The 18,299-nt window shown below is 44.3% G+C and overlaps 2 protein-coding genes across 8 annotated transcripts in view; both read right to left on the bottom strand.

Annotated features, from left to right (window-relative positions):
• Positions 1–12,617, bottom strand: part of LOC120029182 (delta and Notch-like epidermal growth factor-related receptor) — an 87,375-nt gene extending 74,758 nt beyond the window's left edge. The window contains exon 1 of the mRNA XM_038974478.1: positions 12,318–12,617. Coding sequence (XP_038830406.1) covers positions 12,318–12,617 — 300 coding nt within the window. The remainder of the gene's footprint in view (positions 1–12,317) is intronic.
• Positions 12,618–16,666: 4,049 nt separating this feature from the next.
• Positions 16,667–18,299, bottom strand: part of LOC120028963 (E3 ubiquitin-protein ligase TRIP12) — a 51,484-nt gene continuing 49,851 nt past the window's right edge. For all 7 annotated transcript variants that reach the window (XM_038974243.1, XM_038974247.1, XM_038974245.1 and 4 more), the window contains one exon: positions 16,667–18,095. In XM_038974243.1, the coding sequence (XP_038830171.1) occupies positions 17,899–18,095 (197 nt within the window). In that variant the 3' untranslated portion in view covers positions 16,667–17,898. The remainder of the gene's footprint in view (positions 18,096–18,299) is intronic.

Genomic DNA, 18,299 nt, shown 5'->3' with positions numbered 1-18,299 from the left:
AACGCGCCAATACTGGGCTGAGCGAAACTGAAAGAGAGTTAGGGGAACAGGAGGACGTTTTTAGGACGAATTCCTCGAATGCAGTCCTTGAGAAGATCACAAAGTTGAAATATGAATACAATACCATCCTTTCGAAACGGGTGGGCTCTTTACTTCCTAGAACGCAACAAAGTTATTTTGAACTGGGTGACAAACCACATAAATTATTAGCAAGACAGCTATGGCATGTACAGGCATCTAGAGCTATTCACAAAATAAAAGACAAGGGTAAAATAATAACAGATCCGCAGGATATTAATAAATGCTTTGCGCAGTTTTACTCAGAGCTATATCAATCAAAATGCGATGCTGCCGAGCCACAAACTATGGAACGCTTTCTCACTGAATATGAACTTCCTAAACTAGACAGGGGGGCAGCTGCTGCACTCGATGCAGGGATAACTTTATAGGAAATTAACACAGCGATAGCACAATTTCCAAACAGAAAGGCCCCTGGGCCCGATGGATATGTAATATAATTCTCTAAGAAGTACTGCGCCAGTCTAGCTCCACTTATGTTGCGAATGTTTAAACAATCAAAAGAAAATGCCAAACTCCCGCAAACACGGTATGAGGTTACAATAGCACTGACATTGAAAAAATATAGAGATTCCATGGAGATGTTGTCTTATCGCCCCGTGCCGTTACTCCCCATAGAAAATAAGGTGTTGACAAAGATATTGGCAAACCGATTGAAAAAAGATATTTCTGACATCATACACCCTGACCAGACATGTTTTATCCCGGGCCGACATATATACTACAAATTGAGACGCCTTTTCAACGTAATGTATCATGATCATAAAGTTGAGGCAGTGGTAATAGCTCTTGAAGCAGAGAAGACATTTGATCCGATTGGAAGTATATGATGTCGGTTCTGGAGCATTTCGGGTTTGGAAAGGAATTTATTAATTGGATAAGAATTATTTATGCACAACAAATGGCATCCGTGGTAACCAATCAGGAAATGTCGCAGTCATTCCGCCTGTTCAAGGGCTGCCGACAGGGGTGCCCTATTTCGCCTGCTCTCTTCGCTATAGCCACGGAATCCCTTGCTACTCGCATTCGTGCATGTGCCGATATAGCTTCTGTTAAAATAAAAGACACACAGCACAAAGTTTCCCTATATGCAGACGATGTTCTTTTGTTTTTATCCAAGCCTAAAACTTCTATTCCACCCTTACTTAACTTGATAAATACATTTGGCTCCTTCTCTGGCTACAAGATAAACTGGCAAAAAAGTGAATTGATGCCGATATCACGGCCTGTGGATATGCAATTTCTGCAATCTACTCCATTTAGAACAGTGAGGGACAAGTTCACAAGCCTTGGCATTGTAGTGACAAGAGACCTTGATCAGCGATTGAAAGCGAATTGGGACATGAACATTTATCAGCTTAAACAAAATATAGATTTTTGGAAAACTGCCTATCTCTTTGGTTGGTTGTATAAACGCTAATAAAATGGTTGTCCTACCCAGGTTTCTTTACCTCTGCCAATGTCTACCCAATTTCATACCACAAAGCTATTTTAAGAAACTGGATTCAATAGTAATTCCATTTTTATGGGATAACAAGGCAGCCAGAATTTCAAAGAAGCATTTATGCAAGTACAAGATAGAGGGGGGCTTTGGCCTTCCTCACTTTAAACTGTATTATTGGGCTGCTAATCTGAACATTGTGTCTTTCTGGAGGGAAATTTTACCTAAAATGCGGCAGAATGATATGCCTTCATGGCTTATGATTGAGCAGGCCTCCTGTCAACGTTCCTCACTCCCTGCACTTGTTAATAGTCCATCATGTGTGAAAAAAGCCACTTATGACTCTAATCCAGTCATTTGTCACACTCATTCTGGAAACAGATTAGGTATTTTCTTAACATACCCACTGTATACATTGACAGCCCGATATGCCTGAATAATGCTTTCAACCCTGCATTGGATGATGTGGTGTTTTCACAGTGGAGGGAGAAGGGGCTCACAACAATTGGTAACTTATACATTGATGGTCAGTTAGCTTCATTTCAACAATTACAGGGTAAGTTTAACATATCAACAACACATTTTTTTCAGATTACTCCAAATCAGGAATTCCTTAAGGATACATATCCCACAGTATGGCATTAAGCCAAATAATCCTGCAATAGATAGCCTGATCCTTGTCAAACCCCATTCAAAAGGGTAGGTTTCTAGACTGTATGATGTGCTACAGGCCCACATAGAGGTATCCACAGACACTATTAAAAGGGCTTGAGAACAAGAACTTGGTTCAGAAATCTCAGATGAGGACTGGGTAGAAGCTCTCAGGAATATAAACCACAGTTCAGTGAATGCCAGAGACAATCTTGTACATTTTAAGGTGATACACAGGTTACATTACTCAAAAGTGAAACTGCATAAAATGTTCCCGGACACCTCACCACTGTGTGAGATGTGCAAGAAAGACGAGGGGACGTTGACACACTTATTTTGGACATGTCCTAAGTTACATGCGTACTGGGCTCTCATTTTTGATTACTTATCTAATGCCTTTGATAGAGTTCTAGCCCCAGACCCACTGATCGATCTGTTTAGTACAGTTGATGGGAATAACCAGGAGGGGAAAGCTGTCTCTCTTTGTACTCTATTAGCCAAAAGGCTCATATTGCAATTTTGGAAATTGGAGACTGTACCTACCTTTGAAATGTGGTTACGGGATTTAGGGAATGTAATACATATGGAAAAAATTCGATACAATACCTCCAATAGTAGTCCAAGTGTTGAACACTTTTTTGGTTACTACATGAGTCCATATGTGTTATTTCATAGAGTTGAAGTCCTCACTATTATTCTACAATGTAGAAAATATTTTTTTTAAATAAGTAAAACCCTTGAATGAGTAGGTGTGTCCAAACCTTTGACTGGTACTTTATATACACAACTCAAGTAGATGTTTCACTTTGGAATTATCTGTCCAATTTCTTGAGATTACAAGCGTTTAAATCAATTTCCTGTTAATCAAGATATTAAGTTTGTTCCATAACATGAAATAATGACTCCAAACACCTTCTTTACATAAGACTTTCATATTAACTGGTTACAATATTGTAACCAAATGTTGACCATCTCATCAATTGAAACCTTCCCGGGCTCTTTAGTATCACAGTACTTACACAGATATAATTTAAGATTCAGTGCTGGCAGGGAACAAATAATACAAAAACAGATCACATTACCTGGAATGACATTCACTGTCTCTTGTTGAAAATTCGATCCAAAGATTAAGGCAGGGACTATATAATGATATAAAATAAAAATCTTTAATCAAGCAGCTTCAGGGGGGATCTACCTCTGATTTCACAGGGAAGAACTCAAAGAATAAATGGTTACATATCACTTGTTTACACAACAGTTATTTTATACAAGCAACAGTTCCGGAACACAATAGCCTTGTGTTAGGGTGCAGATATACCAGGAGTCTATGAAAGGCATAACATCACAGTCCAACACAGAACATATCCCTTGAGAAGTTACAATAGCTCAACCCAAATTCTGCCACCACAGACTGGTGGCCAAAAAGAACCAACTGAAGGCCACACCGCCAGCAGGCCACTTCTCCAACTCTTCTGAGAGAGATCACGTTGATCTCTCAAATTCATTATTTGATTTCAGACAAATTCAATAGACTAGGTTGGACGAACCAACGTGTAATTTTGGATGATACCAATCAGATGAACAACAGTGCTGTTCCACTTTTTGTAGTGTATATGTCTACCTGCTTGTCCTTGTGATCCTGTATGGCTCAGTTGGTATCGCATGGCATTAGCAACGTCAGGGTTGTGGGTTCAATTCCCAGGGCCATCCATATGTAAAATGTAGGCACTTACGACTGTAAGCCATTTTGGATCAAAACGTCTGCTACATGGCATATATAGTGTCTGTCTCCTCATAGGGCCTCTTTCATCGACACCGCAAATGGAGTGTTTGGTATTTGAGGTAAAACAACAGGCCTCCTTTAGATTAAGCCCCCATTTAGTGTCTCAGGGACTCAGCAAAGCTGTTCAGGACGTACTCCAATACACAGAACATACTGGGTATCATCACACACCGCCTCATTAAATGCTGTTATGCTGACTGATAAACTGTGTCTGCAGCTCAGATCTGTGTGTGTGTGTGTCTGCATGCCTGTCTATGTTTCTGTGTGTGTAAACTACACTGCTCAAAAAAATAAAGGGAACACTAAAATAACACATCCTAGATCTGAATGAATGAAATATTCTTATTAAATACTTTTTTCTTTACATAGTTGAATGTGCTGACAACAAAATCACACAAAAATTATCAATGGAAATCAAATTTATCAACCCATGGAGGTCTGGATTTGGAGTCACACTCAAAATTAAAGTGGAAAACCACACTACAGGCTGATCCAACTTTGATGTAACGTGTTTAAAACAAGTCAAAATGAGGCTCAGTAGTGTGTGTGGCCTCCACGTGCCTGTATGACCTCCCTACAACGCCTGGGCATAATCCTGATGAGGTGGCGGATGGTCTCCTGAGGGATCTCCTCCCAGACCTGGACTAAAGCATCCGCCAACTCCTGGACAGTCTGTGGTGCAACGTGGCGTTGGTGGATGGAGCGAGACATGATGTCCCAGATGTGCTCAATTGGATTCAGGTCTGGGGAACGGGCGGGCCAGTCCATAGCATCAATGCCTTCCTCTTGCAGGAACTGCTGACACACTCCAGCCACATGAGGTCTAGCATTGTCTTGCATTAGGAGGAACCCAGGGCCAACCGCACCAGCATATGGTCTCACAAGGGGTCTGAGGATCTCATCTCGGTACCTAATGGCAGTCAGGCTACCTCTGGCGAGCACATGGAGGGCTGTGCGGCCCCCCAAAGAAATGCCACCCCACACCATGACTGACCCACCGCCAAACCGGTCATGCTGGAGGATGTTGCAGGCAGCAGAACGTTCTCCACGGCGTCTCCAGACTCTGTCACGTCTGTCACATGTGCTCAGTGTGAACCTGCTTTCATCTGTGAAGAGCACAGGGCGCCAGTGGCGAATTTGCCAATCTTGGTGTTCTCTGGCAAATGCCAAACGTCCTGCACGGTGTTGGGCTGTAAGCACAACCCCCACCTGTGGACGTCGGGCCCTCATACCACCCTCATGGAGTCTGTTTCTGACTGTTTGAGCAGACACATGCACATTTGTGGCCTGCTGGAGGTCATTTTGCAGGGCTCTGGCAGTGCTCCTCCGTGCACAAAGGCGGAGGTAGCGGTCCTGCTGCTGGGTTGTTGCCCTCCTACGGCCTCCTCCACGTCTCCTGATGTACTGGCCTGTCTCCTGGTAGCGCCTCCATGCTCTGGACACTACGCTGACAGACACAGCAAACCTTCTTGCCACAGCTCGCATTGATGTGCCATCCTGGATGAGCTGCACTACCTGAGCCACTTGTGTGGGTTGTAGACTCCGTCTCATGCTACCACTAGAGTGAAAGCACTGCCAGCATTCAAAAGTGACCAAAACATCAGCCAGGAAACATAGGAACTGAGAATTGGTCTGTGGTCACCACCTGCAGAACCACTCCTTTATTGGGGGTGTCTTGCTAATTGCCTATAATTTCCACCTGTTGTCTATTCCATTTGCACAACAGCATGTGACATTTATTGTCAATCAGTGTTGCTTCCTAAGTGGACAGTTTGATTTCACAGAAGTGTGATTGACTTGGAGTTACATTGTGTTGTTTAAGTGTTCCCTTTATTTTTTTGAGTAGTGTATAACTCAGTGGAGATGGCAGGCAGATTTGGCTGCACTGTTGCTAAGAGACACCCTCCCCGTGAAGAACGAAGGGCAAAAGTACAGGTGAGGATGACACACTCGCTGGTGGTATCAGTCTCCGCGTGCGCGCACACATGCACGCACACACACACAGGTAACCACAATATGACTGATGATTATTAGGAGGCATGTATACTAATGACCATGATGGACGGAGGGTAAAGGGTGAGTACTTGCTAAGTAAGAGCAGCATGCGTTTTACCCCCAGCCTTGTGACGCAAAGCCTAGGGAAGTAGAGGATATTTATAGCACTTAGGACAGACAGAGCAGAAACCTAAACACACCAGGCAAAAGAGCCTTTCTCTATCTAGGACAGAGCAACAAGACAAATCTCTGTCCTGTGACAACAGACAAAAAGAGTCATCTTCTCTTCAGTCCTCCATCCCGCACCCGAACTGACATTGACCTGACAACAGCACCAATAAAGGATGAGACCAGAAAGGATAGGGTGGTGTCTGAGTTCCAGATCAGCTGGAGATTTTAGCCAAATTCCCCAATGTTTGTCATTGAATAATAGAGAAGTCTGGCAACCAGGTCATATTGGGATGGGTTGTGAGGTTGCCAAGTTGGATTCGGTTTATTGTAGCACAACATCACAGAGCCTATTAAGGTTGGCCATATTGACCCCATCTATATGCATAGACCTCTCTCAGCCACAACGTTTCCTCAAGATCAAAAGGGCAGGTGATGTGTGATGTGGAAATGAGCAAGGCAATTGGCCGAGTGAGCGCTCTCTTCACAGAAATATGGGCCACATCAGATCGAGAGGACATCACACTGAATATGAAATCATTGATGATTGATGATGTGGAAAAAAGGTAATTCATCGTATTCAGTGACAGATACTGTATTGTTGGTATGTATATTTCTGGGTTCTTCGAAATTAGCATTAACAACATAATTTTTTCTGATCTGCACATTCGCTAGGCTACCAGAATGTATAGAGAAATCACTCACTAAAATACGAGCTTCTATATGCCAAACTAAACAAACACGGCTGAGAGAAAAAAAGAGGGGATACGATACTTCAGAGTGAGATAAAACTCAGATAAAGAGGGCAAGAGGGAGAGAGGAAATGAAAGGAAGAAAATGTAGAGAGCGAGACAAGGAGAGTAGAATACCCAAGGGGTGCTGCAGTCTAGAATGTTCCATGCTGCTGTTCTATTTCTTATAGGACAAAAGGGTGCGTGACAGGAGGAGACCGTCTGCAGAGCTGCAGGGCTGCAGAACGAGGTGTTTCAGTCCAGAACTGTCAGTCTGCAGCTGTCTGCCTTGCAGACAGTAGAACTCATACTCCCTGCTGCTAATGTTCAGGGGGATACTAGGACTGTATAGATCAACCTTACCTGACACCGTGGACCCACTACAATTTGCATACCACCCAAAGAGATCCACGGGTGATGCAATCACCATTGCGCAGCACTCTGCCCCATCCCACCTGGATAAGAGGAATATTGTCATTAAGCTCAGGGCCCTGGGTCTGAACTCTCCCTCTGTAACTGGATCCTGGACTTCCTGACGGGCAGACCTCAGGTGGTGAGGGTAGGTGACAACATTTCCACCACGCTGACCCTCAACACGGGGTCCCCCCATAGATGCGTGCTCAGCCCCCTAAGGTGTCCGCATGCTTCCCAGATGAAGCAGGTCGGAAGAGATTGTGCATATATTATGGCGACATTTTGTGACGTTTTTGTTCGTTTTGGACTATGGTAAGTTTTTGGGGGGCTGATCGGGCACACAACATTTATTCTAGAGGCAAGCAGAAGTCGATATACGAAGTCGGTAGCCAAAGTCGGTATACGAAGTCGATAGTCGAAGTCGGTATACGAAGTCGGTAGCCGAAGTCGATAGCCGAAGTCGGTATACGAAGTCGATAGCCGAAGTCGGTATACGAAGTCGATAGTCGAAGTCGGTATACGAAGTCGGTAGCCGAAGTCGATAGCCGAAGTCTGTATACGAAGTCGATAGCCGAAGTCGGTATACGAAGTCGATAGCCGAAGTCGGTATACGAAGTCGATAGCCGAAGTCGGTATACGAAGTCGATAGCCGAAGTCGGTATACGAAGTTGATAGCCGAAGTCTTCGCCCCTTCGTCAGTGATTGGTCTACAGTAGGGATTCTTCAATAATGTCATTCAAAGAGAGACGGCTTGTTTTCATGAACATTTCTTCATTGAGTAATACTGCACCAAACATCTTCGTTACATGTCAAATTGCCCGACTAAGATATACTCGGCAAAAACGTCAAAATGAATGACAGATTTCTTTAATTATCTTAGATTAATTCTGACTAGTGTATACTGGCTACGGCGTCTCTGGTTTTCCAAGCAAAGGTATTTTAAGGGAGTATGCGATCACTCTTGTTCGGTTCGCTAGCCGACTTCGGCTAGGTGCCAGCCAAGCTGAAGCATACTGACTCCTTTAGAGACTGTTTGCACTGACTCTCCACACATCCAACCTTTACACACAAGCACGCACATACACACACAGACCACAGTTGACTAGCAGGGGGAGAGTGAGCATGACCATCTCCTGTTCAACCTGCTGATTCTCTCTCAGACCGCAAGCAGTCTTATCTGGCTTATCAGCACTGGAATAAAACAACATCAATTCTAATCCAAACATTATGATCTGATGATAAAGATGACGCCGTCTCCCAAAACACAACACCGTACACTCCCTGTGCCACAGTCTCTCGACGACACTGCAATGATCACGTAAATGCTGTCATGAGTACTCCCTTTGCAGTGTTCGGATAAAAAGCTGTGTGGGTATTACCATATTCCTTGTGGCTTCTATCTTTCTGCTCCACTAACAAGCAGGGGATATCAAAGCAGCTCAGACCGAGACCAAAGGGCTGTGTGGCGATGCACCTTGAGCTCTCCTTAACTGGATGGCGCTGAAACGCTAGAAAAAACGCCATAGCTCTGTATCTGCAGCAGCCCAGAGACTCTGAGAGGCACAAGCATATCACAACCACCACTCACTATGGGACAGTCCCTTCTCCTAGTATCCCACATGTTAGTATTCTGCAAGGTCCTGTGCATAGGAGAGGGTACTGAGGGGGACTGAGTGACCCCCCCTGGTGGTGAGGGGGACAGAGGAGCAGCAAGGAGCCGTTATTGGTGCTGAGAGGGTTGGGGGAGTGCTAAAAAAAAGTGCTATCTATAACCTAAAAGGTTCTTCTTCGGCTGTCCCCATAGGAGAACCCATTGAAGAACCCTTTTTGGTTCCAGGTACAACCCTTTTGGGTTCCATGTGAAACCCTTTCCACAGAGGGTTCTACATGGAACCCAAAAGGGTTCTACCTAGAACCAAAAAAAAGGTTATCCTTTGTGGACAGCCAAAGAACCGTTTTGGAACCCTTTTTTTCTAAGAATGTAGTGTGCACAAACTCCTCTCAACCTCTAGATTCAGAAAACGTTCAAAGCTGTGATACACAACACCCTTAACTAGTGGTTCTGGATAAATAGAGCCACCTGTCACTGGTACCAGCTCAAACAGTTTCCATTAATGATAAGCCTCCACACAATCTCCAGAAAAGTGCAGAGCTCAAACAAAATCCTCGCTAGGAATCATTGGAAGTGAGTGACCTCATAGAGAGGTATACTTTGTAATGGTAAACACAAAATACTAATAAAGAGGTATACTTTGTAATGGTAAACACAAAATGCTGGGGCAGTGAGATTAAGTGAACCCAGCTCAACAATCCACTATTCAGTGTCTCATAATGCTGAAAGGCTGAACAATCCAATAAGAGCTGCTTGTGTGCTTGTCTTTAGGGAGTGATACACTCTACAGAGTCCCTGACACTGACACACAACCTGATTGTAGAGGATCTTAGCACATCTATCAGAGCACAACCGGCCTTTCAATAATGAATAAGCCATGGCCCTAGAGACTCATGTGCAAATAACTTATGGATACACAAGCAGGAGAAATCTCACCTGGCGACAAGGAGCAAACCCTATAGGACCAGGTAATAGCTATAGGTACAGACTAGAGTGGGTAGAGGTTCAGGGAAACAAACAACTACTGTACACTTGATTCACACTATATGGCCGACCTGAACCATACTGTGCTGGCTCGGATATCATATTTTCACATGGTCCTTTCCAGTACGATTCCATCAACTATGGTGTATGCATATCCTGGCCAGTCCAGCACAGCTCCTCTGTGCTTGATTTGTGAAAATGGATTGGTTTAATTAGATTATACTAGATTAGATTAGATACCCAGTCTCTCCATAGCTCCCATCTGAACCAGTTCAGGATGAGACATGATGGTTTAAATATATATATTTAACTAGGCAAGTCAGTTAAGAACAAATTCTTATTTACAATGACTGCCTACCCCAGCCAAACCCGGATGATGCTGGGCCAATTGTGCGCCACCCTATGGGACTCCCAATCACAGCCGGATGTGATACAGCCTGGATTCAAACCAGGTACTGTAGTGACGCCTCTTGCACTGAGATGCAGTGCCTTAGACCACTGTGCCACTCGGAAGCCCATAACTGACTCTGACACTATCGAACAATGGCACATCCTCCGAGATCAAATCTCACCTTCTTCTCCTACTCTCCAGCACGGATTTAGTCTCCTAAACTCTTGAGCTCATTTGATAAAATGGACAAACGATTCCTTTAGGATAGGATGTTTGACTGATTACCTCACAGTTTCTTATTGTCAGTCGCTTTCTTTTTCTCTTTCTCCATCTCTCTCGCTTTCTATTTCACATTTTTCTTTCTCCCTCTCCCTCCCCCCTCCCTCTCTCTCTCTCTCTCTCTCTCTCTCTCTTTCTCTCGTTTTCTCTCTCTCTCTCTCGCTTTCTCTCTCTCTCCCCTTCTCTCTCTCTCCCCAGCTCCATCTGTGGTGTGAGTCTGACGCACGGAGGAAGGACGCAAACAGCCAGTGTGTCCCGCCGACAAAACAGGTTGCTTACCGAATCCCTATTGACTGCTGCTCAAGTTGCCATGGAGAAAGAGGGGATGAGTGGGACAGGGAAAGAAAAATCAATTACTCCCCAAAGAGTTGCTCTCATAGGCTGGCAGTGGCGGACCTGTGGTGTGGAGGAGCGGAGTGGCAGTAACAAACGGCAACTGATCCATTTCTATTCCAGGAGTAGGAAACAAGGACAGCCAAGGAGACAGTAATAAGGTCCCTGAGTCACCTTGGTAGTTTGGTTATGAGATACAATGACGCTGGCTGCTGTTTGTCGTTTGTGGATGCACTCTCTTACACCAGAATGAGTCAGACAGAGGCCTCACAGACTGAATCCTATTGCTACTGTAACTACCGCAGTATTCACTACATGCAGTGAATAGTTGAGTCAACTCTGAGGCTAGGTTTCCTTGAGGAATACTACACAGAACTGGGTTGAAATGCTAAACACATTCTGCTATTTAGGTCATTCTGACTAGTGGTATGTGAAGCAAGGACAATGGACTTTTCCATAGGAAAAAAGCCCAACCATTCAGGTCATTCACTCAGATGTGTCATCACACGTGCCATTTATTCAAGCGCATCACCTCTACCACTGGCATAGATGGTAAAGTTGTTTGAATAACTGGTCAAGTTATTTTCTCGCTGATGTAAGGAATCGTCACAAAATTCAATGAGGGTCAAAACCTAATTTTCACTGGGAAAAGTCAATAACTATTGAATGACAACCATGTCAATCGTAGGAGATCACATTTATTGATGACAGTTCTCTATAATAGAATAAATGGCCCAGTCAATGCCAAAAGTTGTAGGCCACACACACACACACACACACACACACACACACACACACACACACACACACACACACACACACACACACACACACACACACACACACACACACACACACACACACACACGTTTGTTTTACTATCCTTGTGGGGACCAAAGAAATGATTCTCATTCAAAATCCTATTTTCCTTAACCCCTAATCTTAAACCTAACGCTAAACCTTACCCTTAACATAACCCTAACCCCTAAGCCTAACCCTAAACTTAACCCCTAAGCCTAAAATTGACTTTCTCCTTGTGTGGAACAGTGAAGTGTCAGAACTTTCCTTGTTGTACTATCCTTGTGAACCAAACACACACACACACACAAATACACAAAAAATTCAATTTCAATGTATTTCATTGACACCGTCAGTTTTCAGGCTGATGAACCACATGCCTCTAACTATGAACAACTCAATGATACTCCTGCTCAGCCTGTGACACTTGGTTGTCTCCTACTCCGCTACTCCTCTCTACTCCTGTTGCCACAGCAACGCAACACTCCTCTTCACATCTCGCTCAGAGCACATGCTCCCATTAAAAACCATCTCCAAGGGAGAAGAGAGAAAGAGAAGTGCAGATTATGTTGTATCGATATCAACAGTCCAAATATAATAGAACCAAGCAGGATAATATCAGACAGACAGACAGGTACAGGCAGGTGGGTCGGGCTCACCTCACAGTTGCGTCCGGTGAAACCGGAGGTGCAGGTGCAGCTGTAAGCCCAGGTGTTGGGCAGAGTGTCCTCTGTCTCCGGGTCGGAGGGTTGGGCCGAGCAGGCGCCTCCGTTGAGACAAGGCCATCCCTCGCAGGGGTCAGGCAGGGGAGTGGCCTGGGTGGGGTCAGCCTCAGCCGGGGCAGCCACCTCCGGAGCAGGGGGCTCCAGATCAAGGGGGGAGGAGAAACCCCCACCTCCGGCACTCAGCAGAAGCAGGAGGAGGTAGAGGGGGCGCTGCGCGGGCACAGGCATCCTCATCTTCTTTTATGTACGTATAAACCTTATTTGTCACTCCCTCCCTGCGCTCTCTGTTCCTCTTAGCTCTGGCTCAGTGAGTAAGCTGCTGGTCGCTCTGCTATCTGTGTTTGTGGATGAGGGAGCTGAATGGAGAGTGTGTGAGTGTGAGAGGCAGGCTGGTAGGGATGCTGTAGACTGGCTGTGTGCACTGCGACTGAGCAAGCGAGCTGACTGGCTGACGAGGAGACTAAGGAGGGGGCTAGCTTCCGCCATCGCTCTGATTCATTGTGACGACAGACGACGACACTCTCTCTCACCCTATCTCCTGCACGCACACATAGCCGCACACATACAAACACACAGCTGCGAGCACACATGCACATGGAAGCACGCACACACACAGTGTCATCATTCATACCCTCTCCTTGGACCTGGCATGCCCATTTCTACTAGTTTTACACCAAAGTTTCAGCTAAATAAATCTGGTCACAATTCACATTTGGAATGTTGCAAAGTATGTGTTTTTCGAAGCTCTAAAACTGCACCACATAAGAGACATTCAGCAGTGCAAGTGGGAACACATCCCCATCTGCTACATTGGAATCAGAGCTACAATCCATCACGGAAACTAAAAATATGAACTACTGGAACCAAGACTTAAAAATAACAAATATTGGCACAAGATGGAGGAATTGTTGGAACATAACAAACGAAATGACAGTTAATGAAAATGTTCCCTTAATCCAGTATTATACAAGAGACAATTCACAAACTCTACAGCACAGCAACAGTCATGTTTTAAATGTAAAACTAACAATGACTCAATAATCCATGCATTCTGGGAATGCTATAAAGTCCAAAAGCTATGGGCGGAGTTAGAAAGTTGGCTGTCAGAAGTATTACAATATAAATGTACTTTTAATCCGTCTGTCTGCATATTTCAAGACGTCATATGAGGGTGCAGTGAGATACCCGACGGGTTGAACGATACTCTTGTCAATTATCCTGAAAAAACGGATACTTAAAAACTGGGAATTAACCAATCCTCCATCGTTAAGGCAATGGAAAAATCATATGCTTCATTACCTAAATATTGAAAGAGCGTGGGCGACGGAGAGGAACGCAGTGCAGGCACTGGAGATAGGGGTGAGAACAGGTGGATCTGGGCAGGTGTGATGCCGTTGATGTTTGTGTTCGTCTGTATGTTGTCTTTTGAATGTTTACGTTTTGTATTGTATGAAAAATGAAAAGAAAAAATGTGTACAGAAAAAAGTAATCAGAGCAAAAATCCAAACTATACCCCCTCTTCAAATACTCTCAATTACTCAGCAACCAGTTTCCATGGCGATCCCTAGGTACCTGAACACTTGAGTCATTATAGCTGTAATGTCTGTGACTCTTGTGTCTCTCCATCACCTTCAGAGGTGAGCCCAGAGGTCAGATCATGAACTACTGTACCTCTTACCATGCTCATCCACCAAACTCTGCCTATGAATGGTTTTTTAACATCTTCAAGTAGTAATAAAACCTTAGCAAGTTACAAGAATCAAATTAAATACATTTGCATAATAAATATAAGACAGGTCATGAGCATTCTCTCAATCAGGAGTTTTAGAAGGCTGTGTCCCAAATGGCACTCTCCTAGTACTTATAGTGGCCTATGGGCTCTGGTCAAAAGTTGTGTGCTATGTAGGGAATAGGGTGCCATTTAGGAAGTACAATAAATATTCCCTCTACATGACTACCTGAATTGAATCTCATAAGGTTGGTATGATTCATGACCTTCATTTCAGTAAGTAAAACATCTTTGCAGGCAGCTCAGAAAGTGACTCCGTCGCCATGTCATGTGACCATGCGGTGTGGTCGATATAAAGCATGGTAGTCATTAATAGCCCTTCAGCCCACCCGAGTCCCAACTCTACCATTTCCATAATGAGTCTTCACACAGGCCAGTAAATCTGTCAGCTCAACCACTTTACTCATCTCACAGAGAGCCAGGTACTGTGCTGTAGTCAACTTACCTGCTAGCTGACTGGACTCGGCCCCTCACACACTATACATATCCACTGGGCCTAAGTAGGATGTAGATGGGGTGTGCAATATGCATGTGCATGAAAACAGTGCAATTGAAGGCAGGAGAAACAGGGACACACATCTAGAAAATCTGAAAAAGTTTGGTTATTTTTTAAAGTATGCTTTGGCAATTCAGTGACATCATTTGACATAAGCTAAGGACCCTGGGACTAAACACCTCCCTCTGCAACTGGATCCTCAACACAGGGGCCCCCCTCAGAGGTGCATGCTCAGTCCCCTCCTCTACTCCCTGTTCACTCATGACTGCACAGCCAGGCATGACTCCAACACCATCATTAAGTTTGCCAATGACACAACAGGGGTAGGCCTGATCACCGACAAGACAGCCTATAGGTTGGTCAGAGACCTGGCAGTGTGGTGCCAGGACAACAACCTCTCCCTCAACGTGATCAAGACAAAGGAGATGATTGTGGACTACAGGAAAAAGACAGAGCACTCCCCCATTCTCATTGACGGGGCTGCAGTGGAGCAGGTTGAGAGCTTCAAGTTCCTTGGTGTCCACATCACAAACTAACATGGTCCAAGCACACCAAGACAGTTGGGAAGAGGGCACGACAAAACCTATTCCCCTTCAGGAAACTGAAAAGATTTGGCATGGGTCCTCAGATCGTCAAAAGGTTCTACAGCAGCCCCATCGAGAGCATCCTGACTGGTTGCATCACTGACTGGTATGGCAACTGCTCGCCCCCGACCGCAAGGCACTACAGAGGGTAGTGCGAACGGCCCGGTACATCACTGGGGCCAAACTTCCTGCCATCCAGGACCTCTATACCAGGCGGTGTCAGAAGGCCCTAAAAATTGTCAGACTCCAGCCGCCCTAGTCATACTGTTCTCTCTACTACCGCACGGCAAGCGGTACTTCTACATTATTTCCTTTTAGTAAGAAATTATGCAAAACTTTAAGGCAGAGTTGAGTTAGTTGTGCGCTGCATGTGAAACTGGGGAAACAGCAGTGAACCCTATACGCCTTCGCGGTATCTTTAAATCCTCACTACCCATTTACCCCATCAAAAAAACTGTTTTTTAACTGCAGTGAACATTGGTATTTTGGTCAGAGTAATTGCAGTTAACCTGCACTGCAGTAAACATTTATTTTAGATTCAGTATTTGCAGCATACTGCACCCTACCTAGTTATTTTAGTTGTTACCTTTCAGTTAAGATCAAATTCTTATTGACAATGAGGGCCTACCGGGGGACAGTGGGTTAACTGCCTTGTTCAGGGGCAGAACGACAGATTTTTACCTTCAGCTTAGGGATTCGATCCAGCAACCTTTCGGTTACAGTACCAACGTTCTAACCACTAGTCTACCTGCCGCCCCAGTGATACAACAGTGTTCCACAGTATTACTGCACTCTGACTGCAATCTTTTTTTTTTTATAAGGGAAGATGTTAAACAGCCTGCTTGGGTAGGAAAGGAAAACAAATTCCTCCAGAGGGGACATTCAAGACACCTACCTGGCCGTGACCCTACTCTGAGGTTGTCTCAGGGAGAGTTGAGATAAGCAAAAAAACACATTTCCAATTCACACATGTAATAAAACACACTTTTACATATATAAATAGGACAAATAAGCGCAACCAAACTACACTGTATATCTCAGTTGTCGTGTCCAATTCCATATCCCTCTCAGAACATTAACAATGGTTCTAAAAAAGAGTGTTGAGTTCTTTAGAATGAATCGTTCATTTCAAAAGTAAATTTTGCAGCGTTTACTTAAGTATCAGCTGAGTGGATATTAAGGGCTTTGTCCACCACTCACGGAAACATCAATCCTTCAAGTACTACTCTTAATAAACCATGACATCTAAATTGGTAGGGTCTGTAATAATCAGCTGTTCATATAAAATATATAATCAGGTATGTTTTTAAATCAAGCAACTCCTACTCCCATTGATCACTTCTAGGATTATACCTGTCAGTCAAAACCACAGAATGGAGGATAAAACAGGAGGATTAAATAAAGACAACACAGATGAGTCAAACAGTTACTTTATTTTATGTTCAGGTAAAAACATGAACCTGATGCAGTAAATTATTGCAGATCTTAGAAACCAGCACATGAACGATTGGGCCAGGAGAGCATAGAGTGGGGCCCTCCCCTGGCCACAGACTGCAGGTGCACACCACGGTTTGTTCCAAGCCAGCAGCCAAAAAATAAACTACAGCAAGAAAAAAAAAATAGAAAATTAAAAAAGGTAAAGCAGACATCCACCTCAAACCGGGCGTGAAACTGCATATAAACTCTTATTCCATAAATGAACATGAAATGCTATCTGGCCATGAAATGAGTCCAGCCAAATGTGTGCGCTCAGCTACAACAGGGATTGGGGGTGGCGGCTCGGAGCAAGGCCTAGCCAATCAGTCTTCCCAGAGGGCACTCCCTCAGGGTCCAGCTGAGACACACTACTACTCCATCAAAGTGAGGGCAAAAATAAAAGTTGACTTATCCAACACATTGGATAACTCTTATAACGTTTGAGCTGAAGCTCTTTGTAATTGTAGGCCAGAACACAATTTCAATTTAGAAAAAAGAAAGAAAAGAGTAGGTACTACGCTCTTATCACTACCCGCAGACAACCAACTGCATCTCTCCTTTCCAAAAAATGTATAAGCAAAAACACACCGAGAAGGGGAAAAGCAGAACCAAAATGCAACAAATTGGGGCCGTATAATACACGAGAACAGAATGCAAACAGACAAACTGAAGGGGAAAGGAGACACGAGAACAAAGAGCTATTCTATCAAATGTGTAGAATGAGCAAAGTCTGCAAATTTTTCTGTACAAATTATCTTTGGAGCTAAAGTGAACCTAGCTTGCTCAATGGACCTCCCCTCCCCACCACAGTGATGTCATTCACCACTCTGGAGAAGAAACATCCCTTTAAATATCACACAGCAATGCATTTAAAATGTCACCCACATTTTTTTTATTTTTTCTTTTTAAACATTACTCAACTACTGATATAATTTTTTCGCAGTGTTATTTATTTTTTGTTCTGCGAGTCATGTAACGCCTTTGTAGGAGAGACAGGGGCAGCAAATATATATCAAGTCCTTTTTTAATTTCTGCAAGCTGCGTTCTCTAACAAGAAGGCTGTACACATTTTGCCTTGATGTAGGTGATTACAAAAAGAAAAAACTAGAAGGAAGTCATGATTACGTCGGTTTGCTGTAGAAGGCATTTTGAATGGGAGAGACCGCGAGATCAGGACAGGTGGAAGGACTGCTGGCCCTCTCGGGCCGCAATCAACAGTTTCTTGCGCATGATCTCGATGCTGGAGTAGTCGGGCAGCTTCAGGTAGTTGACGCAGGTCATAACCGAGGGCAGGAAGTCGTCCGGGTTCTCCGTTGACTCAAAAGTCTTCCGCACAATGGTCAGCGGCGGGTTCAGACTACGGAAACCTGGAGGAGAGAGGTGGCATGCTCAGAATCAGATCAAAACTGAGCCATGGTTGGATTCGTCTGTCGACATACTTAATATGCCTTTTGCCTCGTCCCATTCTCTGTCCTTGAGGTCTATGGTCTTAATGCGTATTTGTGTGGGTTTCCAGTAGGGTGAGCGGTGCCCCGTTCATTTCTTTACTAAGTGCATGAGGGCGCAACATG

This window comes from Salvelinus namaycush, chromosome 34 (genome assembly GCF_016432855.1).
Source record: "Salvelinus namaycush isolate Seneca chromosome 34, SaNama_1.0, whole genome shotgun sequence".
NCBI lineage: Eukaryota > Metazoa > Chordata > Actinopteri > Salmoniformes > Salmonidae > Salvelinus > Salvelinus namaycush.
This window is presented reverse-complemented; position numbering and strand designations above follow the sequence as displayed.